Source organism: Nansenia antarctica (assembly GCF_963989245.1).
Source record: "Nansenia antarctica genome assembly, chromosome: 5".
Classification (NCBI taxonomy): domain Eukaryota; kingdom Metazoa; phylum Chordata; class Actinopteri; order Argentiniformes; family Microstomatidae; genus Nansenia; species Nansenia antarctica.
In genome coordinates, this window is record NC_137690.1 from 25,593,568 (window position 1) to 25,620,832 (window position 27,265).

Genomic DNA, 27,265 nt, shown 5'->3' on the forward strand with positions numbered 1-27,265 from the left:
CCCAGTGAGGGCTTTTCTCTTGGTGTAATCACCCCCTGTGACCAAAGAGAAAGATATTATTTGGCTGCCATTAGGCTACTATCATACTAGCTCTGTTATGACACCTCTACTTCAAACACACATTTCACCAATAGGCTTAAGACAAAATATGTGCAGTCAAATTATTTTGTTGCAAATGTGACTGGATTACACAACTCTGATTTTCATCTTGATATAGGCCAAGTGTCGGTATTAAATTATGCTGCATAACAGACTTCCCATATTCATTCATCTATATGCCTACTGCATTTGTAGCCAGACTGAAAAGTTACCAGAACCTTATTTGATCATCAACAATCTTGATTCTTACAGCTTTGAGAATATTTCTCTCCACTATACATCTTATTATGACGATGTGTTTAATGATAAATCAGCATCACCTCGAAACTACTAAACAATCTTCATGACAAGACGCATATTTCACCAGTTTTGTCAAAATTGGGCCACGTGTAATTGTCCCAGTGGTGTTGGAGAAAAAACAAAATGCGTGTGACATATGAACAGACAGAGAATGATTTTATCAGTGGGGGATAATAACTAGCAGCACAGCTTTAGGAATGTCTTTATTGTTGTTGATCACTTATTTTACCTCCACAGCAAATATATACAGTCATGTTGATACAGATTATTAGTCTTCAAAGAGAATGTCCCTTGCCTAAGAATTCACCTGCAGACAAAAATAAAAACAGAATTATATGCTGTTACTCAAACCCATAATATGATGACTACTTACTACTACCTAGGAGTGTTGTACTTTGACAATGCTACCATATTAATTAATTATGTATGTCTAATAATCTAGACCAAAGATACAATCAGTAAATCAGTCAGTTCTGGATAGTGTACAGATTTTGTTTACCCTATTCATTCTGACATAGTGAATTTAATTCTTACCCCTTCATCAGTTGTTGTTGCCGAATTCAGAAACAACTCTATGTATCTTTCGTCTGCACAGAAAAATGAATGAGTTTAAGGCACAAGACTTTATTACAGCAATGAAATGCAAGTTGGATGGAATACAACCATCATGCAATTGGATTTTATATCTGCATCATAACATTATAGACCTACTTCAATTATTGTTACCCTGCATTGACAACACAGAAAGCTCTGGTATTCCAAGATCAGTCAGAAGTCAAACTTACACATGTGAGCCTTGTCTCTGGTCATGGCTGAAACAGCATCCATATGACACTTGAAGAAGACATCAGCCTCTCCACTAGGTCTCCCATCTGGACCAAACTCAACCAGGATCTTTGACAGAGCTATGGGAGAGAAGAACTGAAAAGAAAACAAGCTTATTATTATTCAGATAATTATTCTTATCAAAATGATTCCCCTTTTGACCTCTACTCAATACAAATGTAAAATTAGGGTAATATTAACATGACCTGATCGACCTTCTACGATAAGCTAAAAAACTGGGGTTCACTTTATCGCCATGGGGCATATCTTAGCATAAGATCCATATTGAGTCCTACATCAGTGCATGATGTGCAAGTTGTCAATGTTGTACCTGGACAATGTCTTCTCCAGTTGCTTGGAAGGGAAGGCCTCTCATGTGGACGTTATGTAGAGACTGACCAGACATTTGAGAGGATCCTAATAGAAAGGACAATTAGGTAAGTACCGTAGGCTAGATAATAACAGAAGTCAAATCGATACTAAAGGACATGATACAGTACAACACATTTCTAAGAAGTAGAGAAGCAGTTGAAAAATGTGCTGATACATTGAAATACAGCCCTCCTTTATATTTGGAGGCAAAGGACAAGCCCCAACTCAGATTTAGTAAGTACAATAAGTTCAACTTCAGGAATTGATGCATTTTAATTTCCATACATAACAGACTGGAGGGATATTTATTCTGCATCCACACACGCAACTGTTTACGTTTGTGGTGTAGCAGCTTACATTACTGCCCCAGTGGGTACTTCAGATTGTGCATGCTGGATCCCGGTGTAGCAACTACATCACTCCTCAATAAAACAAATTACAGCCAATCTACCACAAGGTGCGTGCTGTGTGCACATGGAGGAGAGCGAGGAGAGATATTAGCCTTCCTAATATCAGCCTACTTTTTTCATGTTGGTGGTCACGTTTAATACATAAGGGCTTTGATAAATAGGGAGACTAGAGAAGGATGATCAATAAGAGAGAATCATTGCACCTGTAATTTTTTCTGAGTGGGGCAGTCCCACTCATATTTTTCATTTTATTGGACAGATATAGTGAAGACAGGAAAGTAAGGAGAAGAAGAAGAGAGAGAGGGCATGTCAGCAGGGCATGGGCCAGATTCGAACACATGCCGACATGGGAATATGTGTGCACTGTAGACCGCAGTGCCAGACCACTGGACCACCCCAGGTCACAGGTGTTAATTTTTTTTGCCCTGCTTTTAAAACACCATGGCTCAAACAAACAAGGAAATCTCTTCCGGACACAATAGATACAATCCTTATCTCCTGAATTTGTATACGGTACTCTTATTTCTATCAACTGCTCCTTTTTCCTTGATCTGATTTTCCAGATATGAAAATGAACCCCTGGTTATATGAGTCATCTCACTCTCACCAGTTCTTGACTGTGCTGCAGTTTCAGTCCTCCTGGGGATGGAGGAAGGACTAGATGGAGACTGCTGACTCCGCCAACTGGAGTGGATCTCACTTCTTTTGCTGGGAAACACTTCGATGTACCTGAGCAAATTGTTAAGTGTGAGTGAGGTTCATTTAAACATTCCAATGCACACCTCGATTACATAGAGCCAGCTTCAAATAAAACAAAATGAATCAATAAAATCACTAAAACAAACTTTGCATCCACGTTTTAACATGAAGTCATCCAGACTGCACATAATTGCAGACAGAAAACATACTGTATGCTTACCGGCTTGATTAATTAAATGTTGTTAAAAGTCTCAAACTTCAAATACAATGAATTAATATAACTTGTCCAGACTGAACCGACCTGTTCCCTATGACCTCCTTGTCCTTCTGAAGGGCCTCGTCAGCCATCTCCTGGGAAGCAAACTGTACATAGGCCTCCCCAGAGTTTTTCCCTCTGTGGTTACTGACTATGGTGACTCCATTCTCAACTATATCCAAATCTGTAGATTACAAGATTATATTGTTAATAAATTATTTGTGGTGACAAAATTCCAAAAGTGTATGGATGATAAAATGTAAGGACTTTTTTTAGGATACTGAAATGTTTTGCACATAAACTGCAGACGACAAACAACAAAGTTACAAAATAGACGGTGTACTGCATACGATCCCACACCTGAGAAGAACAGGATGACATCTGTCTCAGTGCAACTGTAGGGAAGGCCTCGAAGTCTAACCACTCCATCCTTGGCTGGGAGCTGGACAGACTTCCTCAGGATGTCCTCAGCATCATTGTTGGTGACTTCATACACTAAATGTGGAACAAAGAACATGTTCTCTTACTATAAAGTAAGTAGTTTATAGTTCAGTCTGAAATCATGTGTGATTCACCATATAACTTGACTCCAGCTGAGACACATTCTAAGTCAAAGTCCTAGTTATTTGGCAACTTTCTGCAAGTTGCTAGAACAACAAGGAAATCAAATCATTCAATGGGGGAGCAAACCTTCAACATAGCGGGGTCCAAGATACTGCCTGTGCTTTTCCAAGGCCTTACTAATGTCCTCTTCATTCTCCAGCTCTATGAAGGCCTGTCCATTTGGCTTCCCGTCTTTATTCACAGTAAGATGAATTCCCTTCAACCCATCACGAATCCTGCAGTCTGCCAAGAAACAGAAGATGGATCAAGGATACAAAGCTTTTCTGGATTCCAGGAAGCGTATTAGATCGCAAAGGTAAGGAAGGGCTATCAAAGATGCAAGTAAGACAGACATTATCAGATGAGTATAACAGTTCAGTTAAGGTCTACAAGTCATAACTTATGTTAACATGATTATCTATGATTGATGATAACCATCAACCTGATAGCCACGGTGGATTCAACAGTGTCTTGTAGACTAATGGCTGAGCTTTATGATATACAGAGGTCAAAGTAGAGATTATCAGATTTAATTTAATGTTTTATTTTTTTCAGATTGGTTTCACATTACAACCCTTACATTACAACTATGTATAGTCCCCCTATTTCAGGGCCCCAAAAGTAATGTAAATGTGGTTTGATCTGGTAGGCCAAGACTTCTACAGTGGATGACTGAAGAATGCTCACCATAATTAACAAAACAAAACAACTGTCCCACTGACTTCAGGCAGTTATTGCAAGAATTGTCGACCAAATACATGAATACTTGGTTCGTTATTTAGACATTACATTTTCTCTCCAATACATTTGGAGCACTGAAATAGGTGGAGTATGTTTCAAAAATGTTGTACTTTCCAAATTGTGAACCCAATCTGAAAATAAAAACCGCTGAATTAAAGTTGAAAATGTCTACTTTGAGCCCATAGTAATTGTTTGATTTAAAATCGAAACTGTTAAAGAATGTAGAGCTAAAAGAAGACAACATGCTTTCTCTTTCCAATAAGTCTTATGGAGGAAACGATGCCTTACCAGAGAAGAAGTGCATCACATCTTCAGCTGTGCAGGACCATGGAAGACCTTTAGCCCGGATGATGTAAACGTCCTTTTTCCCAGGTTCTGGGTTGGAGCTGTAGTCTGGTAAGGGTGGGTACTCCTCATCTTTGTAAGGTGCCCCTGACTAAAAAGCACAATAAGAAAAGCGGGACAGAAAATCAAGCCACCATGACAGGATCGGGACCGCATGTACGATTGATATACTCAATACATCGACAGTTGTATCGGGTAAGAAGTAAGAACATGACAGCTGCATGTGTGTGTGTGTGTGTGTGTGTGTGTGTGTGTGTGTGTGTGTGTGTGTGTGTGTGTGTGTGTTGGCTAATGGTTATGTTGTAGCAATGCCATGAAAGCAACCGACCTCGGTGGACAGACCGTGTTGACAAATGTCCCAGGGAGACTGGTGTTTGTAGGGGCTCGGATCCTGAAGTGTCGCTGTCCAATGGTATCGAGTAACGTCAAGTCCACATCTTTGACCGGCGGTCCCCACAGCTGATGCTGATCTGCTGTGTAATAAGACGCTAGTGGAGAGTCGCCTGGCCAGGACACAGCGATGCACAGCCAACAACAAGGACCGACACTTCCCAGACATGTTCTGACACAGCAGGTTGCGGTGGGAAGGTGCGATATACAATACAAATACAGTAGAGTCTCGTATAGCAACCGTTAGCTAGTTTACTGAGCCATACACATTAACTGAGTAAATAAACAATAAAAAGTGCGCACACCGGTCAGTCGACTCACGTTGGCCCAAGGACAGCAGTTGTCAACAAAGGTCATAGTAACATAATAGTCAAAGAAATCGCCGTTTCCTGTGTATGTGTCGCCATCTAGTGGTAGGGAAGTCTGGTGTCTTCGAGATTATGCGACGTCGTTTCACGCAGAGGTTTTAAACCGAGAGTCCCAACTAACAAAACAGGGGCTGTGTTCGGAATGGCATGAATGAATGAATGAATGAATGAATGAATGGTCTTTATTGTCATTGCTACAGTACAGGTACCAAACAACGAAATTTAGGAGGGGTGGCTCCCCTGGTGTTAGGAAAGAACAAAAAACACTTTTAAAAAAATCACAAGAAGGGAAGGAGCTGGTTTACATAAATAAAGGCTATGTACACTATCCACTATACTATACTGTACAGATAGACGACTAGGGTTGTCATATTGCACAATAGTGTTATTGCACATTTATTTAAAGTGTCGCAGTTTGCAGGCTTGAAATGTACATATTTGTGCCTCAGCACTACACCTGATTTTTTCAGTCCAGCAGCTGCCATCAATCCGTCCAGACTGTCCAGGGCCCAGAACCTAGGTCTTTGCTGTGTTCAGGGCCTGGACGGCCCTGTGGTAGAAGCTGTTCTTCAGTCTGTTTGTCCTTGCGGCCAAGGTCCTGAACCGCCTTTTCGAGGGCAGCCGGGTAAAGTGTTCGTACCCAGGGTGGGTTGGGTCCCTGGAGATCTTGGAGGCCTTCCTGAGACAGCGTGTGTTGTACAGCTCTTCCAGAGAGGGGAGGGGGGCGCCGGTGATCTTCTGTGCTGTTCTCACGACTCTCTGTAGCGCATTTCTCTCCGCGGTTGTGCAGCTGGAGAACCAGTCCTCTGTGGACCTGTGGGCTCTGTAGGCGAACTGGTATGGGTCCAGGTTGGGCGGGAGGCGTGTGAGTATGTGGGCCCGGACTAGTTTCTCGAAGCACTTCATGATGATTGGTGTGAGTGCCACCGGGCGGTAGTCGTTTAGGCAGCTCACCGTGCTTTTCTTCGGGACTGGGATGATAGTTGAGGTTTTCAGGCAGGGTGGGATGGTGGCCTGGGACAGGGACTGGTTGAAGATGTTGGTGAAAACCCCGGCCAGCTGGTCGGCGCAGTCCCTCAGCACCCGTCCCAGGACGCCATCCGGCCCCGAGGCTTTCCTGGGGTCCACCGCCTTCAGCACGCGTCTCACTTCATGCTCTGTGAGGGTGAGGCTGCTGAGAGCTGGAGAGAGTGGTGTTTGTGTTGTGGTTACCTCCGTTCGCCCCTCGTCGAACCGGGCGTAGAAGGTGTTCAGCTTTCCCGCCAGCAGGGGGTCGTCCTCTGCGGCTGTGAGCCTGTTGGCTCTGAAGTTTGTCATGTGCTGAACCCCCTGCATACTAGCATACTACTCATACTAGATATGACGTAGATTTTGAGTATGCAGTGCGTTCACACGATAGAGTATGTGAAATTTGAGTATGCAAGAAATGTATACTAGATTTTCGGTCGGCTGGTATTGGCATACTTATTATGAATTTAGTAGGCAGTATGCAGTATATACTAATTGAGTATGCTAGTATGCAGTATGCTAGTATGCCATTTCGAACACAGCCAGGGACTTCCTCCTGGATCGCCGCTGGGCGCTGCAGACCGAGAAGGCGAGATCACAATTGTAGGGGACGTGAACGGAGGAGTGTGTCAGCAGCGTTGCCCACATGCCAGTCCCGTCTCTGACTTGGCATCATCCTCTTGGGCTGAACAAGAAGTTTACTGCCGGAATCTCGTAGCCGCAGTGAGTGGAGGGAGTCGAGGTTTTTGGGAGCATCTTTCACAGGGAGAAATGAGCTTTTTGTTGTAAGTAAACCATTCAGTTGTATCAACGATCAGCTTTGCTCGCTAGTAGCACCGTATCATTTTCCATCGTATCTCACCGCATTCACTGTATCGTCTGGGTTTATTGAGCTATACTATATTGACTAATGCCATGGCAACGGACTAGTGCTAGCAGCTAGCTACCTAACGCGTTTGCGTTGTGACAGCGAGCCACATATATAATAAAGACTGATCACTAAAGGCTGTGTGTCAGGAATCAGTTAAGGCATTGTGGCATTGAGCTTAACTATCTAGCCATACAGATATTATGTCATTACATTGGTTCTAGCAGGGTAGCTACGTACGTCGAGGTTCCCAAGGCGAAGGACAAGCGCATACTATCATATATATCATAATATAGATTGGGTATAACAGATTAGTAACAGAACAAGTTATCTCTGCTGATTGAAACAAACTGTTACAGGATTGCTGTGGGCAATGCAGTCAGATAATGTCATTTTGACTTGACTCTCTCACCTGAAAAACAATCTTATGTCCATCTATGGAAAAACAGACATTTCCAATGAGTGAGGGTTTGTTCCAATGCTTCAATCCACTTGTTTTTTGTATTTTATTACCATAAAGCCCAATTCTAGCAGAATAAGACATATTGTATTATTACTACTACTATCTATTATTACTAATCACCTCTGAGCTAGCTAGCTAGCTTGCTAGTTCGTTAACACTATTCACACAATGGAACTATAGCCACTTTCTAGTCACCAACTATAATATGACACTTTCTAGTTAAGTCACAATAATAATGAACAATTTGAACCAATGTTTTCTGTCAGAAATACAGAAATTATATTTGCTACGGTTACTTACTTTCATCTGCTGACTTCCTTCATCTGTCTCTCTCTCACACACACACTCCCGCGCTAAACAATTATTCTCCGGGCGAAGCGCGAGACTACTTGCGAACCAATGAGGTGCGTGTATGTAGGCTACTGGACCGGAGTGTGTAACATCATCTGTAATTGGGCTAGAATGATTTCAGAAAATAATAATAATAATAATAATGATAATAATAATAATGATTATTCTCTTTTAGGTCGTGCTGAGATGAAATTTAGGGATACTCAAGCACCCCTAAAAAGCGTCTAAAATCGTCCATATCGCCAGATTCGGGTTGGGTGCGTTTAATAAAAAAACGTTATAAAACGTTAAATAAATGCGGGAAGTTAGCCTGCTTGTCAGAGGTTTGGGGTCTACGTCCGTCCATTACTAAAACTATGATTGTTGGCCTTTATTTGCACTTCCAGCAGAGACGAATGGCTTGTTTGAGATTAGCACGTCAGAGCGTGTGTGTGGAGGGAGCTGAGCCCCGCCCTTCGTGAAACGAGGAGACAAGCGGACAAGCGTGGCAGCAAAACGCACAGAGGAGAAACATATTAAATGAGGGTGCACATAAATTAGGCAAATGACACAGAATAAACATATTTCGACCACATAAGAAACATTTCGACCACATAAGAAACATATTTTTATATAATATATACGCAAACGCAAAACCCTTTATATATACAACGCAAACGCGTTATAAATATAATTATTAAAAAAAAATTATAAAAAAATAATGAACCAAATTGACATTGAACATTTTTCTTGGGGGGGCGGGAGGTCCCGTTGGGGGGGCGGCCCGCCCTCCCAAGGCAATGGTAGGGGAAACACTGCACACTATCACTATCAGACTGACAGGTGACATGAACTCAATAGCTGGGTGATATCGTCTAAAAACAATAGTGGCCTGCAGTCTCTTGTTAAGTGGTAGCGAGGTGGACTGCGTTGTTGTGATCAGGAGGTGGTGGATAAAGCCACCCTACTGTACCAGTCCATCATTATCTTCACTTCACATCATTGTATTGAAATTTGTATTAACATCAGTGATAGCAGGTCGAGTGGCATAAGGGCTCTGCACACAGCGTGCGATTTCTGTTGCGCGTCAACATTCTATTTTGAAGTTTGAATGGAAGTCTATGAGAACATCGCATTTCAACACACACGGCCCCGATTTTCATTTTGAATGGGACAAAGCACAAGGCGTGCGAGTTTTGTCGCACTGTCAAATTTGTGCTTTTTCCCATTCAAAATGAATGGAATCGAATTTTCGCCGTGCGATTAAAATCGGGGCCGTGTGTGTTGAAATGCGATGTTCTCATAGACTTCCATTCAAACTTCAAAATGGAATGTTGACGCGCAACAGAAATCGCACGCTGTGTGGAGAGCCCTATAGAGGACTCATTGTTGTCCTCTTCTCACCTATCTTTCTCTCTCTCTCTCTCTCTCTCTCTCTCTCTCTCTCTCCTTAAAGTCAAGTCTACTGTACAAGCTAGCTAAAGTGGTGGACTCTGACAACATTGTTTCAGACAACATTAAATGCTTGTAACACTGTGCAGCTGGATTTGGATGAGTTAAAAGAAAACACAAATATTTCAATGAGCTTATATCCCCTCTGACAACTCATGCTCAAACAGCTTTTAATGGTAATGAAAAAGTATTGACATGCTCAACTTTACAGTGCAACAAATTCAGGCATGTTTTGGTGCTATAGCCTGGCAAAAAATCTAACTTGAAAAAAATGAAGATGGCCAGAGCACAAATATCCTTCAGCCATTAAGGCCATCTTACATGAATATCACAGCGGTCACAAGGACCATAATGTAATACCTCCCCATGTGACTTGTTATGGAATAAAAAAAAGCTGAGAGTGAGATCTACCCTACTAGGCCTATCATGGCTTTATTCTAGATATTCGAGAATCCAACATTGCAATGATGAATGTAATTAGCTATGTAGGCCTAGTTCAGTTTGAGGCAGGGTACAGAGTGAAGTGTTAAGTGAAGGCAATTAATTCCTGTAAAGGTATAAGACAGTACAGTGACTACATTGATGATGTGCCTTAATGGAATAGGAAGCAGGTAATAACATGTCAGTGCATTCTGTTCATTCTATGCTGTGCTTCTCTGTTTGAGTGAAGAAAGGGGGAAGCAAGCACAGACAGAACTTAAGTTGTGACTCATAGACATAAAGGTTAGCATTTCCACTGAGTGTTCATTTGGGTCGGTTTTTCTACTCACTTCCCCAATAGCGTCTTCTGTTTTCAGGCAAACATGATACTCGAAAGCCTAGAGACAAAAATCAGTCCTTGAATAAAGTGGTAAAAAAATAAATAAAAATTATCCTGCATAATTGAGTCAAGAGCCAAGTTCACAATAATCCTCTTCTGTTCTATGACCTTTTTGGGGACACACACCATGCATAAGACATGTGACAGTGTAGGTAGGCCTAACCGTTACAAACCTAACTTTTACTCAAAAACAAATGTTCGGGCTACTATTATCCTATTTTGCAAATAATCTAGGCTATAGCCTATACTTGAATGTGTGTCAGGTTTGATAGTCAACTTGTTTAACATGGCCATTATAATCAGTTATCTGATATGTTGTAGGTCTAAGCCTACATTTTACCATCAGACAATTGCGACCTCAATTCAGTTGCATTTCCTCATTCATTCTAGTATTTCAACATTAAACAGGGTCGTGATCTGCGATATTCAACAATTTTGTTTTTCTCCAACAGTGGTTGTTCTTTGTTGTGACTGTCATTCAGTCCACTTTTGCTCCTCCATCATACTTTCTATTATGACCCTGCCAAGGGCTGAAACGAATCATTACAAAAAATCCTTGAATAGAATTGTCTACCTCGAGTATTCTATTAAGCACAGTATTTTATTTATCTTTTGGCATTTTTAATGCTGAAAATGAATGACATGTTAAAACATTTTCCTGTTCTATGTATAGGCATTTGTCAATGGCTCTAAGCTGCAGAGGCTAGGCTATAGCCTACAGTACATTTTATAATTTGTTCTCAATAAAGCATTTTTAAAAAGCACTGTTTTCGCAATGTTTTTCAATCCAATTACTTGATTAACTTAATTACCAAAATACTTGATAGTTGCAGTTAGGGTTGGGTACCGTTTGGGTTTTATTCGATACCGGTGCCAAATCGATACTTTAAAAACGGTACCGGTACCAAAACAGTACTTAAATCGGTACTTTTGATTGGCGGGGTGGTCACTGACGCAATTTTCCACGTGCACACCATTAATGCCGAGCGGTGATGTTTTATATAGAAGGTGATCAAATACCAACATATCCTGACGCTACAGCTGCAGCAGAACATGGGGAACCCGCATATAGCACTGAATGTGACTGACAGATACGCCCAAGACACACACACACACACACACACACACAAAGATAATCAGCTCATTGAATATGAAGTACACAAGAGTACACACAGAACCGGGAACGCGCATACAGCACTGAACAACATTCGTAGAATATAAACTTGTGACTGACAGTCACATACATACACACACACACACACACTGAAAGATTATCAGCTCATCAATACGAAGTAGGCCTACATGAGAGTACATGCACAAAACGGGCTAACGTTACTCATTAACTGTTTACACAACAGCGTCAGTCAAATCACAGTGTGACAGTCAGATGGAGCATTAGGTAAACAACCAACAGCAAGGTAATGCATATTATCAGCTGAGAAAAACAACGTTTACCTTTGATGACATCGACATGAGCCCTGTTTACCCGTACCTCCGCCGTTCTGTTTGTGATGATTTTAGATTATTTTTGCACTGCACATATTGCCCTGTAATAAGAGCATGCGACCACAGCTCCCTTGTGTCTCGTATTGTCCAAATGTTCCCTGAATTTTAGCTGCATGTTTTTCCAGCATGTAAATCCGTTGTCTATAAAAATTCGACTCCAATTCTTTTCCCCTGCCAATATTGTGTCGTTGTTAAATCCAAATTTCCCGCTAAATTCTGACCAATTACAAAACTGTTTTGCAAGCGCGTCGCCTCGCGCATGTTGAGAGCGATTCAGTCTCGATTACGTGAACTGAGTGGAACTTTAACAGGCGATGTCACGTGCGGTTGACTGTTGCATGTAACGTCCATTTCGGACACCAGGGGGCGAGAGAGGAACCGAAACGAGGAACCGAAATCTCCGTTGCAATTCGGTTCGGTAGGTACCGAATGTAAAGTAACCGGTACCATACCGGTACCGGTTTTCGGTACCCAACCCTAGTGTGGAGAGAGAAAGACAGCGATGCTGAGCTGGGAGGTGCATTGCTGGTCAAGGAGGCCTTGTCTTGGCCTGGTCTATCTGGTCCAACCAGGGCTTTAACTTGTATCATCGAGGTCCAGCTTACCCTTTTCTAGACATACCTGAGTCAATCTATTTAATTTTTTGGAATGAAATAATTTATTAATATTGCAATATCTTTTCAATGCTTAAATATGCTTTATCGGTGAAGTCGGTTTAAAAAGTCTGGATCTTAGCCGCTTGGAACTCAAGATGGGATGTGGCCAGATTTCTGTGCAGCCTCCTCTGCCCACTGAGCCTCCAGCACAGTGACATGTAGCATGTTGTGGATGGATGAGAATGAGATGGGACGTTCAGCTGGAGGGATGGAGAGTAAATATCAGTAACATTAACTGTAACAGCTAATGGGGATCCATAGAAATAAACACACAGACTCACGTATTATCTGCTTCTGGTCCTCATGGGCAGCGACAGCCAGAATGGAGGCAGGGAGAGGCTCCTGGTCCTGGACATGGACAGCAGGCTGCTGGGCCTGTGGAATGGCAGCCATGAAGAATCCAGGTGGGGGAGCAACCTGGTAGAGGTTGATGTCTGGGTTGGGAACGGTGCAGACGCTGGCCATCCTCTGCATGTGCTGGTTGGTTCTGTGAGTCTGGCGCTCCTCCTTGCTCTGGGCCAGGGCCACATACAGGGGCTTGGTGGCCACGATGCGGCCGTTCATCTCAGTCACAGCCTTGGTGGCCGCCTCAGGGGAGGAGAAGCACACAAAGCCAAATCCCTTGCTGCGTCCACCCTCCATCATCACCTTTGCACTGGTGATCGTTCCAAAGTGGGAGAACTCTTTGTGCAGCTGCTCATCATCCAAGCGGTCATGCAAGTTCTTCACATACAGGTTGACACCCTGGTAGAGAGAAACCCTGTTTAGTGAGATGTTTTTCATCCCTCAAATACATCAACAATGTTTACCATGACTATCACCTTATTTTACTTATACAGTATATGTATATTTCTTTCATAAACACACACCTGGTATCTGGTCCTGCAGCCCTGCTTTATCTGCTCAAACTGGTGCTTCAGCACAGTCTGGCGCTCTTCTCTCTTCAGGGCACGGCCCACGTAGATCCATCTCCCATTTATCTCCTGGCCATTCATCTCATCAATGGCTCTCTTGGCATCCTCATGCCTTTCGAAGTTGACAAATCCAAAACCCATGGATTTACCAGCGCCATCAGTCATGACACGGACGCTCAGGGCTGGTCCAAATCTTTCAAACCTCTCCTTAAGGCGTTGGTCATCCATATCCTCTCCAAAGTTTTTGATGTAAATATTAGTGAACTCTCGAGTGAGTGTGGGTGTGGGTGTGGGTGTGGTTGTGGGTGTGTGTGTGGGTGTGGGTGTGAGTGTGGGTGTGGGTGTGGGTGTGGGTGTGGGTGTTTGTGTGCGTGTGTTATGGCTAATGGAGGAATTTCGTCCAGAATTTTGGTCCTCATGGGCAGCGACAGCCAGAATGGAGGCAGGGAGAGGCTCCTGGTCCTGGACATGGACAGCAGGCTGCTGGGCCTGTGGTATGGCAGCCATGAAGAATCCAGGTGGGGGAGCAACCTGGTAGAGGTTGATGTCTGGGTTGGGAACGGTGCAGACGCTGGCCATCCTCTGCATGTGCTGGTTGGTGCTGTGAGCTTTGCGCTCCTCCTTGCGCTGGGCCAGGGCCACGTTCTGTACAGCCTCCTCAGCCCACTGGGCCTCCAGCACAGCGACATCTAGCATGTTGTGGATGGATGAGATGGGACTCTCACCTGGAGGGAGGGAGAGTAAATATCAGTAACAGTAACTAACAGCTAATGGGGATCCATAGAAACAAACAAATAGACTCACATATCATCTGCCTCTGGTCCTCATGGGCAGCGACAGCCAGAATGGAGGCAGGGAGAGGCTCTTGGTCCTTGACATGGACAGCAGGCTGCTGGGCCTGTGGAATGGCAGCCATGAAGAATCCAGGTGGGGGAGCAACCTGGTAGAGGTTGATGTCTGGGTTGGGAACGGTGCAGATGCTGGCCATCCTCTGCATGTGCTGGTTGGTTGTGTGAGTCTGGCGCTCCTCCTTGCTCTGGGCCAGGGCCACATACAGGGGCTTGGTGGCCACGATGCGGCCGTTCATCTCAGTCACAGCCTTGGTGGCCGCCTCAGGGGAGGAGAAGCACACAAAGCCAAATCCCTTGCTGCGTCCACCCTCCATCATCACCTTTGCACTGGTGATCGTTCCAAAGTGGGAGAACTCTTTGTGCAGCTGCTCATCATCCAAGCGGTCATGCAAGTTCTTCACATACAGGTTGACACCCTGGTAGAGAGAAACCCTGTTTAGTGAGATGTTTTTCATCCCTCAAATACATCAACAATGTTTACCATGACTATCACCTTATTTTACTTATACAGTATATGTATATTTCTTTCATAAACACACACCTGGTATCTGGTCCTGCAGCCCTGCTTTATCTGCTCAAACTGGCGCTTCAGCACAGTCTGGCGCTCTCCTCTCTTCAGGGCACGGCCCATGTAGATCCATCTCCCATTTATCTCCTGGCCATTCATCTCATCAATGGCTCTCTTGGCATCCTCATGCCTTTCGAAGTTGACAAATTCAAAACCCATGGATTTACCAGCGCCATCAGTCATGACACGGACGCTCAGGGCTGGTCCAAATCTTTCAAACCTCTCCTTAAGGCGTTGGTCATCCATATCCTCTCCAAAGTTTTTGATGTAAATATTAGTGAACTCTCGAGCCCTGGATCCAAGTTCAGCCTCTCGTTCATCGCAAGATTTGAATTGTCTAATAAACACTTTTCTGCCACTCAATAACATGCCATTGAGTCTCTTAATAGCTCTCTCAGCGGCCTCCTGGGTATTATACTGCACAAAGCCAAAGCCTTTAGAGCCATTCTCATCAGATGCTACCTTGCAGGAAAGGATGTCCCCAAACACAGAGAACATGTCGTAGAGGTGCTTGCTGTCAAAAGTCTCCACTAAATTCTTGATGAAGATGTTGCCGACCCCACTATTCCTCAGAGAAGGGTCACGCTGAGACCACATGATGCGCATAGGTCTTCCATTGACGTCATCAAAGTTCATGGTGTCCAGGGCACGCTCTGCGTCAGCTTGCTGGTGAAAGTTGACAAAGGCATACCCAAGAGATCGGCGTGTTATCAAATCCCTGCACACTCTTATAGAGATGATTGGACCAGAAGGGCTGAATTTCTCATGCAGCATTCCCTCAGTGGTGTCCCTGTGGAGATCTCCTACATACAAGGAGGCCATCGATTGAATAGACGCACTAGGATTCATGTCTGCTGACCGTAAGATTGGAAAAGTTTGTGAAACAAATAACTGTCTGTCTATCTAGCTCTTCACAGAGGACTTGCAGGTAAATGAACAGCATGTGTACTGCAGATGGATTCTAGAACCCCAGCTGCATGTTTTAGAAGAATTCTAACTTCAGTCATTGTTGCATCACAGACCATAGCCAGGGTCCATTTAGAGGCCCTTAAGCATGTCTTTCCCAGAGAGAGAGAGTTGACCATATTACACATAGCTGCAACATTTGCAGGAAAAGCACTATGCAAATAAAAAGTTATTGTTATTAGTCTTATTATGATTATGATTATTATTATTATACAGCAATCGGACTGGTTGAATTATGTCTCAAAACCACCAAGGTCATGTCCTCTGTGTGTCTCAATGGGAGCTACAGTCCTGGTCCATCCATGTTGGCAGAGCCTTCTGAAAAATCATTTCATAGAACACTTTGAAAGAAGTTGAAACATTTGAAACAATGTAACTATTTATTGAACTAATAGATATTTCTTTGTTCATTCTCTAAACAACTGTTCAACTTAAGTTGAATTCAGCACATTGTCAAATGTTTAAATAACTTTAACTTTCCTCCACTTTGCACATAACTGTGTAGACAGAGAGCTTCAGATGTAAGACTGACAAACAGTCAGATATTGCTTCCAGCTGTTTTACTTTTTCTTTTCAGTAAACCTCATTATGGTTTATGGATACCCAAGTATATCAAAGTTAGCGTTGTTTTGGGGCCCAAAATACCATAACTGTCCCATCTCACTGCTGTGTACTACTGATATAACTACAGTAAACTGTGTAATACTGATATAACTACAGTAAACTGTGTAATACTGATATAACTACATCTCACTGCTGTGTACTACTGATATAACTACAGTAAACTGTGTAATACTGATATAACTACATCTCACTGCTGTGTAATACTGATATAACTACATCTCACTGCTGTGTAATACTGATATAACTACAGTAAACTGTAATACTGATATAACTACAGTAAACTGATATAACTACAGTAAACTGATATAACTACAGTAAACTACATCTCACTGCTGTGTAATACTGGTATAACTACAGTAAACTGTGTAATACTGATATAACTACAGTAAACTGTGTAATAGTGATATAACTACAGTAAACTGTGTAATAATATAACTACAGTAAACTGTGTAATAGTGCTATAACTACAGTAAACGGATGCTTGGTAAAGTCTGTCAGTGCTGCTCCACAAGGGATGTGTTAATAGTCTCCATGATGGAGGCTGAAGTTCCATACTGACAAAGGCTGACAGTTTACATGGTGACAGTGGCTGTAGCTGGTCTGCATGGGGAAGGTGAATGCTGGTCGCCATAGTGATGGAGACTATAGTTGGTGTCCATAGTGATGGAGACTATAGTTGGTGTCCATAGTGATTGAGACTATAGTTGGTGTCCATAGTGACTCAGAGGTCTTTGATGATGTTGCCCTTGAGGCAGATGTCGTCTCCTTGGCTGAAGACCTGCAGACGCAGCACAAGAGTACACACAGAACCGGGAACGCGCATACAGCACTGAACAACATTCGTAGAATATAAACTTGTGACTGACAGTCACATACATACACACACACACACACACACACTGAAAGATTATCAGCTCATCAATACGAAGTAGGCCTACATGAGAGTACATGCACAAAACGGGCTAACGTTACTCATTAACTGTTTACACAACAGCGTCAGTCAAATCACAGTGTGACAGTCAGATGGAGCATTAGGTAAACAACCAACAGCAAGATAATGCATATTATCAGCTGAGAAAAACAACGTTTACCTTTGATGACATCGACATGAGCCCTGTTTACCCGTACCTCCGCCGTTCTGTTCGTGATGATTTTAGATTATTTTTGCACCGCACATATTGCCCTGTAATAAGAGCATGCGACCACAGCTCCCTTGTGTCTCGTATTGTCCAAATGTTCCCTGAATTTTAGCTGCATGTTTTTCCAGCATGTAAATCCGTTGTCTATAAAAATTCGACTCCAATTCTTTTCCCCTGCCAATATTGTGCAATGTTTTGCAATGTTTATTGCTGGTAAAGCAATACAGTTTATTACTGAGAAGATAAACATATAAACGTTGTTAGAGTGCATCACCAGAGAATATAGGCTACCCAGTAGCCTATCTGGTGTGGTCGGCTTCAGGCAATTATTGCATGCAAAGGATTGTCGACCAAATACTAAACATTAGTGTTTCATTTGGACATTATATAAGGTTATTTGCATGAAAAAAATTATGGCCAGAGATGGGAACACTAATGGGAACTAATGTACACTCGCAACACCCATTAACAGTTGCACGGATGGGATATCTGCCTGTATCAAGTCCTGCTGTCGGGTTTGTAGTGTTGTGGCCGGCTAGAATGTAGGAATGAATGCAGGAGCGATAGTAGCTAACACAGGTACTTTAATAACTCCATTGCAATAATGTAACAAGAGACCAACAGGGTGAGCACTTGAATCTTTTAAACCCTACTCAATCAGCTGGAGCCTCTAGTGGAAACAGTAGGTAATGCATCATTGCAGTATTCTAATCTATATAATAGCAGGGTAATAGAAAACACAACAGGGTTCAAACAGCTATTCACTGACATGACGCCTACATGTCGTTAACCATTCACTTCGTCACACCCGACTGGAAACTACAGTCAAAATACCTACAGACTAGCTTTTTTCCAGAAAACCAGAGACGGACAACGTTGTTGGTGCACGCCACACAACACTTCAAAGCCCTAGCTCCGGTTTTTGTTTCCTTTTTTGGTTTCTTGCCCTTACTGTAATTCCATTCCAGTCTCTTTGTCATGTTTCATCTTGTCCCTTGATGTTTGTATTGTTCATTATGTGATGTCTTCAATGTATTTTGTCTTTGCTGTTTTGTATGTTCTCAAGGTTTTTGTAAAATTAAACAAATTAAAACATTTGTCAAGGCTGCCATTCCCAAATATCACCTGTAATCTATTGATGGAGGTCTATGCATATATGATTTAATTTGGTTATTTTCATGTCATATGTGACATGTGTTTATAAAGGCTAATAGTCCTGGTTCAGTAGAGTTATTCATGATGTCAAGTCGTGGCACCTTTTGAAACAAAATGTTTTGTACCTCAGAACATGTTTGAGAAATGTAGGAACACGTTTAGCTTGTGACATATTGTGCAGAATTTGTTGGCCATGTGTGATGCTGTGAGATCTCAGACAGTAGCAAGTGTGGAGAAAGACCACCCCAGATCACCAGAAGGTATAGTGACCTTGAGTGCATGACTGCATACTGCTGCACACACAGGTACCACATAGGCCTAGTAGGCTAGGCTATAGTAGCTAACATAACAGAAGTTGATACAAAACAAATGAGGCAAACACAAACTCATAAATGACACAAGGTTGATGAGACAGAAGGCCTATGGTATAAGTTCTGCCAGTGTTACGATACATGTAGTGACAGGGGTATTCATATTCGCTATGCTATGCAAATAAAGCACTAGTAGACCTGTTGTCTAATTGTTGGATAGCCCTCTAGGGGCTAAATTAAAAAATTAAAAACCCAGCCCCCTGCAGTGATGAAGAGCATAGATAATTTGAAGAGTGTGTTGTTGTTGTTTTTCGGTTATTGCTTCTTTTTCTTAATGGCTATGGCAATGTAATTTTAGTTGGGAGGGTTGTGCAAATAGGCCTAAACAAAACTTCTCACCAGACCCTCAGGTGTGGTCTCTGTCACTCAGCCATATGCTGTTACAAAGGGAACTGGGATGGCTCAAGATGTTTCAGTTACATCTTGTGGCAAATCTGTAGCCTGCGCACAAGCACGCCAATGCAACGTGATAGCCATGTGACAAAAGACCTGACGAGTGAATGAATTGTCTTGCTTCACTTAAGCTATCTCTACTGTTAATTGCCCCGATTTATCATGACTAGCCTATCATATCACAGAGTCTATCTTTGAAACAGAATAATGTTCAACGCCCTGTGGATCAGCTAAGCTGAGCTAATATGTCATTTATCCGTACAAAACAATTGGCACATGTATCTCTAAAAGTCTTCTCTTCCAGCGGGTTTCCCCTGTCATAACAGACCAAGAGTGAGCAATAAAGCCATTTGCGAGGGCATTCCTTTGCAAAATTGGATAGGAATCCGGGTAGCCATTACGCTAGATTCTGAATCCCCACAGTGTTATGGCTGCATGAGAGGGGTTCTGTGGATGGCAAGATGGAATGTAGCCTAATACCGTTATGAGAGGAATGTTGGATTTGTGCTACACATCTATTTTAGCTTTAGCTGATCCCTTCATCCCTTGTTCAGTCTCAGCTCAAAGCCAGATATTAATAATGGTGATGCTTTTTTGATACAGTAAGGGGAGTTCCGTGTAAGTGGACCCATGAGGATCAATATGTGAAATTCATCTGAGCATATCAAATTGGGTGTCAAATGAAAGCTAAGAGTCTATATATTTTATACCATCTTCCGTCATGATAATAGGGATAAGCAGAGGCTTTGACTTCTGGTCAAACATATGGAAAAGTGTGTAAGAAAACTTCTACCCGAAAAAGACTTTAAAGGTATTTAGAAAACCATCAAACCTCATTAATGTTCAAGTATGCTAATATCAACATTGTTTTTAGGAAAGGGTTTGGTGTCTGTAAGATTAAGAATCATTGCCCAGCCTCTGGGTCATTCTGTTACCAAAACTTTGGAATACGGTATGTAACCTCGGTTCTCTTAAGGAGATGAAGGAGACATCTCACTGGGATATATACACAAGGGTTGGGCGGTAATACCGTATACCGCGGTATTTGAAAATAGGAACGGTATCCGTTTCAATACCGCCATAGAAAAGGTACAAAGCCTTTGTCAAAGGTACCTGCTGCGCAATGTGCGCATATATTTAAGAAACGCCTTAAGAGTGTTTGTCCAACACCACTGTCTGTGTGGTTGAAGACTATGAAAGTGATGACAGTACTTTTTGTAAACAATGTAATTTGTCAAATAAACCTATCAAAAAAGACTACTATTTAGAAGCAATCATAATTGCGTCTCATGTGACCGCTTCTCCTCAGAAGAAGGATAGAGCACCCGCCTGCCGTAACATGTTCTGCGCTTTGTACTCGGGTGAGTGTTGGCAGTGTTTTCCATACATAGACGAGACTGTGGCGGGCTGAAACAGAAATGCCCCTGATCAGAGCCCAAGAGCTGTGTCGGTAACAGAATGACCAAATCAAATTGGTAATGGAATTACATTCGCTTATTGTACAGGTTGTACAGAACCTGAAAGGGTTCTTCAGCTGGCTCTGAGACAATCTTTTGGGTTCCATGTAGTACCCTTTTCACAAAGGGTTGTATATCTACCTGGAAGCTAAAAGGGTTCCAAAAAGGTTCTTCCACAGGGACAGCACTGGGAAATCATACAGTAGTAGTTACTTAAAGGAGAAATACGGCATCAACATCCTTACCAAGTACCGCATTCATATTCTCATCTCATGCTCCAATAAATGGATACTTTTTTGTTGTTGAGTACAGTGGGGAAAACAAAGCCAGCAAATCACACACATAATTAACTTCCACTGAGAATGATGACATACTATAGGCTACATGTTGTACACTTCTACAAAAAGGACATCAAGGGATTTAACTTCATCATGAAAGAGCTCACATATGTTGTGGTGTCCCTAAGACGGATTCTTAGGATCCTTGCCACACCGGTTGCAGACAATAAACAATGTTTTGATTTCTGATCTCTGAGGCAAACTAGGAGGCTAGGAGCAGATTGAGGGGTTCATTTTTAAACGTTGCATACGCAAAAAAAAAAGGTGTACGCCACTTTTACGCAAACTTTATAAAAAACTAAAATGTGAAAATGTGCAGTCCTCCACGCACACTCTGACCCATGCGTACATAAACTGGAGAAATGAGCAACTGCAACTCAGATGGCAGAAGGATGACGCTTTGGAATTGATACCATTGTGTAAAATGAATCTAAATGTCTCTCTCACGTATTATATATGAAGACGTATTATATATAACCCTAACCCTGGAGTGCGCACACTGCACATATCTTAACTAGCCTACATATAATCGCCCTTGTCCTGTATATATCACACTGTACATATCATTTTACATTCACATTCATTTACTTATACTCACTGTAATACCATATATTGTCCCACCATGCACTGTCCCATACATTCAAGGCTTTTGCACTATGCACTATTTGCTATTTGCTCTTTGGTTAGATGCTGAACTGTGTTTCATTGTCTTAGTACTCTAAAAATGATTTAGGATAATAAAAACAAATGGAGATATCTGTTTTTGCAAAACAACCCCTCAAATAATATATACAGTTTAATCATATCCAGTCAAGCGCATCCAAAGATCAATTCCATTTTTCTGGATTGTGGCCAGTTTTCCCTTGATTATCATCAGTTTATCATCTGTCTGATTTGATTCTCATGATTTTGGAGAGATTATGTGGTCATAGCCATTACAGAGCCTAATGAAGGTAGTTAAAACAGAAGCGGCTAGCAGTATCCACTTGGAAGCCTCAACCATGCAAGGTTTTAGCCTATTCAGTATTCATAGTCAGCCCATCAGTTTTAGCCTATTATTGACTATAAACACTTGTTCTGTTCTGACCTGTTGGAGTAACTGCCTTTGCTGCTTGGGTAACGGGCTGACTATGGATAATGTTCAGTGTTAGGATGACGCATGGGTAAGTGGTAGTCAGGCAAAAAAAAAAAGTTCATATCAAAGCTAAATTATGGGGCAAGTAAGTTCATGCTAGATGGTATGCAGAGTTTGAAGGTGTGCTTTGCACAACAATGTTTTAGGGGTAAGGAGTGGAAGAGAGAGTGAGAAAGAGAGCAGAAGAGAACATGATAACAGCCATTGCATTCAGAGACCTTGAAACAGTTAGGCTATAATCAAGATCATGCAAACAAGCTGGCAAAGCATTACTTTGCATTACTTTGTCTATTGGATTAAACTACAGTACTCTTTTCAAGTATGTATTATTAACTGTTGCATTGAGCATCAGTATTATTATATATATATATTATATTATTAATATGCTCTGTTCCCAGTAAAGGGGAATAGGCCCAGTGTGGACTGGTGTTTTGTTGTTGATGATTAATGCATTACCAATGAGGTTCTTGGACACAGGTTCTGAACACAGCCCTATATTGTTTAGCTATTTTGACTGTCTCTCCTTTCTCTTGTTCTCTTTACCCTCTGTGCCACTTTATTTTAGTGGAAGTCGCTCGTCAAAGACATTCAAACCTAAGAAGAACATTCCGGAGGGGTCTCACCAGTATGAGCTGCTAAAGCATGCGGAAGCCACATTGGGCAGTGGCAACCTGCGCATGGCCGTCATGCTGCCTGATGGAGAGGACCTCAACGAGTGGGTGGCAGTCAACAGTGAGTTCGCTCTCTCATCTGACACAGAGGCTGTGACTGAAAGCTCACACTGACTACTGTTTAGTAAAAGTATCTTTTCTAACCATACTACATACTAGTTAGAGTATTCTGTTTAATAAAATGTGACACAGCCCAATGAAAAGGGCTACCTGTAGGCGAAATCATTTTTCAGTTTTTTACATGTGCTTAAACTACAGATTGTAAGCTTTCAAATGATGCATCATACATTGAAATCGGAAACAAATTGAAGACGACATGAGTATTTGAAAGTTGCTACACCGGAAATCACTAAGCACAGAAAATCCCCATCAAAGATAATGAATCCCCATCAAACAACAAGAAACGAAGTCATTGTGTTATAGATTACACTTATTTAATGAACGTAAAACGGTTCGGAAAAATAACGAGTGGGTACTTCACATCTTCGAGTTGAATGTTAGCTAAAAAAACGAAAATTAAAAAAAAAAAAAAAAAACTTTAAAGACGAATTTGACGTCTTTCTCATTTCCGAGAGGTGTCCAGAAACACCAGGAGCAGTCACAAATGTATGCAGTGAAACAGGAAAAAGAAAAGGTACTGGATGAGATAAGTAGAACTTGCACATGTCTCGCAGATCCTTCTCAAAGTTTTGCTCTATGGTCCTGCGTGTACCTTTACCTCTGGAGATGCAAGTGGCCAATACTGCGTCATCACCAACCAGTGTGGTGTGCACAAATGCAGTCAAGACATTAGTACCTCTTCTGCAAAAACATGGTTTCATCCATCATACGAGAGCTGATCTAGAGTGCCCACGCTGGAGGGAGCATGTACAATTGCCACAAGATACTCCGATTGAGAGGGGAATTCCGAATAATGTGTTTTAATAGTCCTATAATAATCCAAAAAATAGCTCGATATTCCACATGTTCTATTCAGAGTATGCTTACTCGGATTAGGGCCTTATTCTGGGTAACAAAACCAGAATAAGTTCTTAACATAACTGACTTTTGCCTGATTGCCATATTCTGAGTAATATTGGATTATTAGTTCGTATGTATATGTAGTCACTGGTCTTGAGGTTTGAGCCTATTAAGGGAACTGATGTAAAATGCTGAGTTTGTAAACTCATCGGTTTCAAGCACTCAGACCTTTATCAGCTTGAATACATGTTAAAACTACAGCAAGCTCTGCCCAGCTATCGACTCTGTGCTGTCGTGTGTGTAATAACTAAGTGACTAAGTGTGAGATTGTTTATGGTAGGGCCTACTTCTTGATGTTTCCACTATATGGTATCTCTTTGTCCTGCTTGATTCCTCATGTAAATAATGGATTTAAAGAATGGAATGGAATGAGAGAGACACTAGATGTTATTATCTACTTTTCATGTCCAATTCCAGCTGTAGACTTCTTCAACCAGATTAACATGCTTTACGGGACCATCACTGACTTCTGCACAGAGGAGAGCTGCCCGCTCATGTCAGCAGGACCCAAGTAAGGATTGTGTATGTTTTTGTGTTACAAATGTCATTGTAGGTGTGTGTGTGCGTGTGTGTGTGTGTGTGTGCGCCTTACAAATATATACTTGTAGGTATGAGTACCATTGGGCTGATGGAACCAACATAAAGAAGCCAATCAAGTGCTCAGCCCCGAAATACATCGATTATCTGATGACCTGGGTCCAGGATCAGCTTGACGACGAGACACTTTTCCCTTCCAAGATTGGTACGCTCATATTTTTCTATTGTTGTGTGCTTTTTTTGTCAGATCCAAACATCTTTAAGACTGTGTATCTGGTTTAAAGTGGCAGTCAATACTGAGCCTGGTTTCTCTTGCTTAAAGTGTTCAATATTCTTCAACTTGTAGTCAGATGGTTCCTTACCATGAGAGTAGAGAGTAGTCTGTAGGCCAAGAGAAACGGTAATCCATGGTTCAGAGTTGTTTAAATAGCCACTGCTAACGTTACCGCAAAAAACAATAGGAGTGAATGGGAAAACGTTTGTGGTCACAGTCACCTCAAATGAACTCTCTGACTTGGTTGGATCTGATTTTGGCATCTCTTACACATCCTCTCTTGCTGGACCTTAGGTGTACCCTTCCCGAAGAACTTCATGTCAGTGGCCAAGACCATCCTGAAGCGCCTGTTCCGAGTCTACGCCCACATCTACCACCAGCACTTTGACTCTGTCATCCAGCTCCAAGAGGAGGCCCACCTCAACACGTCCTTCAAGCACTTCATCTTCTTCGTCCTGGTGCGCACCATTCATGGAATCTGGGACTGCTAAAGATTCATGTAGACTGTACACAGTAGGGCTGGAACTAATGTCTTATTTATTATTATTCTGTTAAATATTTTGTATACAGTGCCCTGTGTAACTAATGGGACATTGAAGCATGTTTTACTCTTTAAAAAGTTTGAATTTGAAATCAAACAATTACTATAAGGTTAAAGTAGAGATTATTTTTATTTCATGGTATATGTGTAGTACATATTGTGGTAGATGTGTACATAAAGTAGCTCGTTGGTAGCTAGTTGGCAGGTATAGACCCAAAACACCATCATATTTACAGTACATACATTGTAAATATGCCTAAAGCAATATGTCTGTTTCAGTATCACCGTCTCAGTATCACCGTAATACACAGGCCAAATCTCTAAACAGGCTTAGTAAATCTTGCCAATTATTAGTCTTATTCTGAGGCCACTGCTTTTCAGTGACAATTATTTAGAATGATCACTATAAGTTCTCTTATTAGTTATCATGTTGCATAAGGACATTCTAAATGAGTGCACAAATGTCCTTGTTTTCCTAGTTTGCATTGTAAGCCAGTCCATCGTCGTCTCATGAACACTTTCTTTGTTTTCTTTCAGGAGTTCAACCTGATTGACCGCAAGGAGCTAGCTCCTCTCCAGGAGCTGATTGAGAAACTCACCTCCAAGGACAGATAAATTGAAGCCAAGAAGAAGTTCTTCGTCCAGCCCATCTCCTTTGATCTCCCTTTTGGTTTGATTCTGTACAAGCAATGTTTTGCTCTGTTTTTACCCTTGGGCCACAGGAAGTGGTAATATTTGGGGAGGGGTCGGAGGTATGACAAAATAGACTGCTGTGACACCCTCACCAAGCTCACACAATATATCCAAGTGCCTGATAAGGTCCATCTTAGAATTGTAATCCTCCTACTCAAAATGCTCAGTAGCCACTATTGTATTGTGTTGTTATTGTGCGGGATGGAGGGAGACGACAACTGACTAATGTTTTGTTGTCTGAATAGCATTAGCATCATATCGGTTTGCATTGTTTGCTGTTTTTTTCTGCATCTTGCTTTGTTGGAGCATGTATTATAAAACATCTGATTTGAGGTTTTGCTATTGGCCATGGTGACTCGATTGTAACAAACGAACCGAAACACGCGGTGGCACTGCTAGATTTTCTCTCTACTAGTGTCTCTCTCAGATTCTCCTTTACAGGAATTTATCAGTAATTTTGTGGTTCACAGAAGATGAGTATATTAAAAATGTGTATATCGAGTATATAAAAAAGCTGCAGTATTTAGATATTAGAGCAAGAATGATTAAGTTATGCCAGCTGAACCCAGCTTAGTGTTTTTGCTCTCATGCCACCGTTGTTTTTGTCCCCAAGAAGGTATTCCTCACATACAGACTGTGTTTGGTTTCTGAATGTGAATCAGGTCAGTACTGATTTATTTGTTAAAACACATGACTTCCTATAGCCATTGGATGATGGCACTCAAGTCACAATCATTTGCACACAGAATTGAGAAGCCAATTTCTGAAATTCAGTACATAACCAAATGGATAAACCATTTATTATTACCAATACAAAGGTAATAAGGTTACAAGATTTGTGAGGTCCTTTCAGAGTTGGTAGGGTGGGGTTGTCTCGCTTACTATGCAATGTATTTTTTAAGATAAGCCGCTATTTCAGTGTCCCTTTTTATATCATGACCTTCTTGGTTGCACTTAACTAGATTAAACTAGATTAAATTCCACTTTACCAAGCAGTTGTGTGAAAGATTAGGAGCCTGTTGATAATGGTCTTGTCATTTTTGGGATTGGTTAGGCTTGAACATTATTTGTAAAACAGTGTTTTTTAAGGTGTTAAGGAACAATTGT

General features: G+C 41.8%; 3 protein-coding genes across 3 annotated transcripts; 1 reads left to right on the forward strand and 2 right to left on the reverse strand.

The window, feature by feature from the left end:
• Window positions 1-492: 492 nt before the first annotated feature.
• grsf1 (G-rich RNA sequence binding factor 1) lies at window positions 493-5,356 on the reverse strand. Its single transcript, XM_080532800.1, has 10 exons — window positions 4,979-5,356; window positions 4,594-4,741; window positions 3,652-3,807; window positions 3,322-3,456; window positions 3,007-3,145; window positions 2,614-2,735; window positions 1,556-1,641; window positions 1,185-1,320; window positions 934-986; window positions 493-706 (listed from the first exon to the last, which is right to left on the reverse strand). The coding sequence occupies exons 1-10, from the start codon at window positions 5,207-5,209 to the stop codon at window positions 695-697; spliced, it is 1,218 nt and encodes a 405-aa protein (XP_080388926.1). The 5' UTR covers window positions 5,210-5,356; the 3' UTR covers window positions 493-694.
• Window positions 5,357-7,161: 1,805 nt separating this feature from the next.
• mob1ba (MOB kinase activator 1Ba) lies at window positions 7,162-26,090 on the forward strand. The gene is made up of 6 exons (XM_080532365.1): window positions 7,162-7,201; window positions 22,988-23,154; window positions 24,531-24,624; window positions 24,722-24,855; window positions 25,219-25,382; window positions 26,003-26,090. Exons 1-6 carry the CDS (start codon window positions 7,188-7,190, stop codon window positions 26,078-26,080), a joined length of 651 nt encoding a protein of 216 aa, XP_080388491.1. The 5' UTR covers window positions 7,162-7,187; the 3' UTR covers window positions 26,081-26,090.
• Window positions 12,571-15,693, reverse strand: LOC308159092 (polyadenylate-binding protein 1-like; the record flags this gene model as incomplete). The annotated part of the gene is made up of 4 exons (XM_080532847.1): window positions 12,571-12,711; window positions 12,827-13,255; window positions 13,381-13,689; window positions 15,127-15,693. The coding sequence occupies 4 exons, from the start codon at window positions 15,691-15,693 to the stop codon at window positions 12,571-12,573; spliced, it is 1,446 nt and encodes a 481-aa protein (XP_080388973.1).
• Window positions 26,091-27,265: the final 1,175 nt, after the last annotated feature.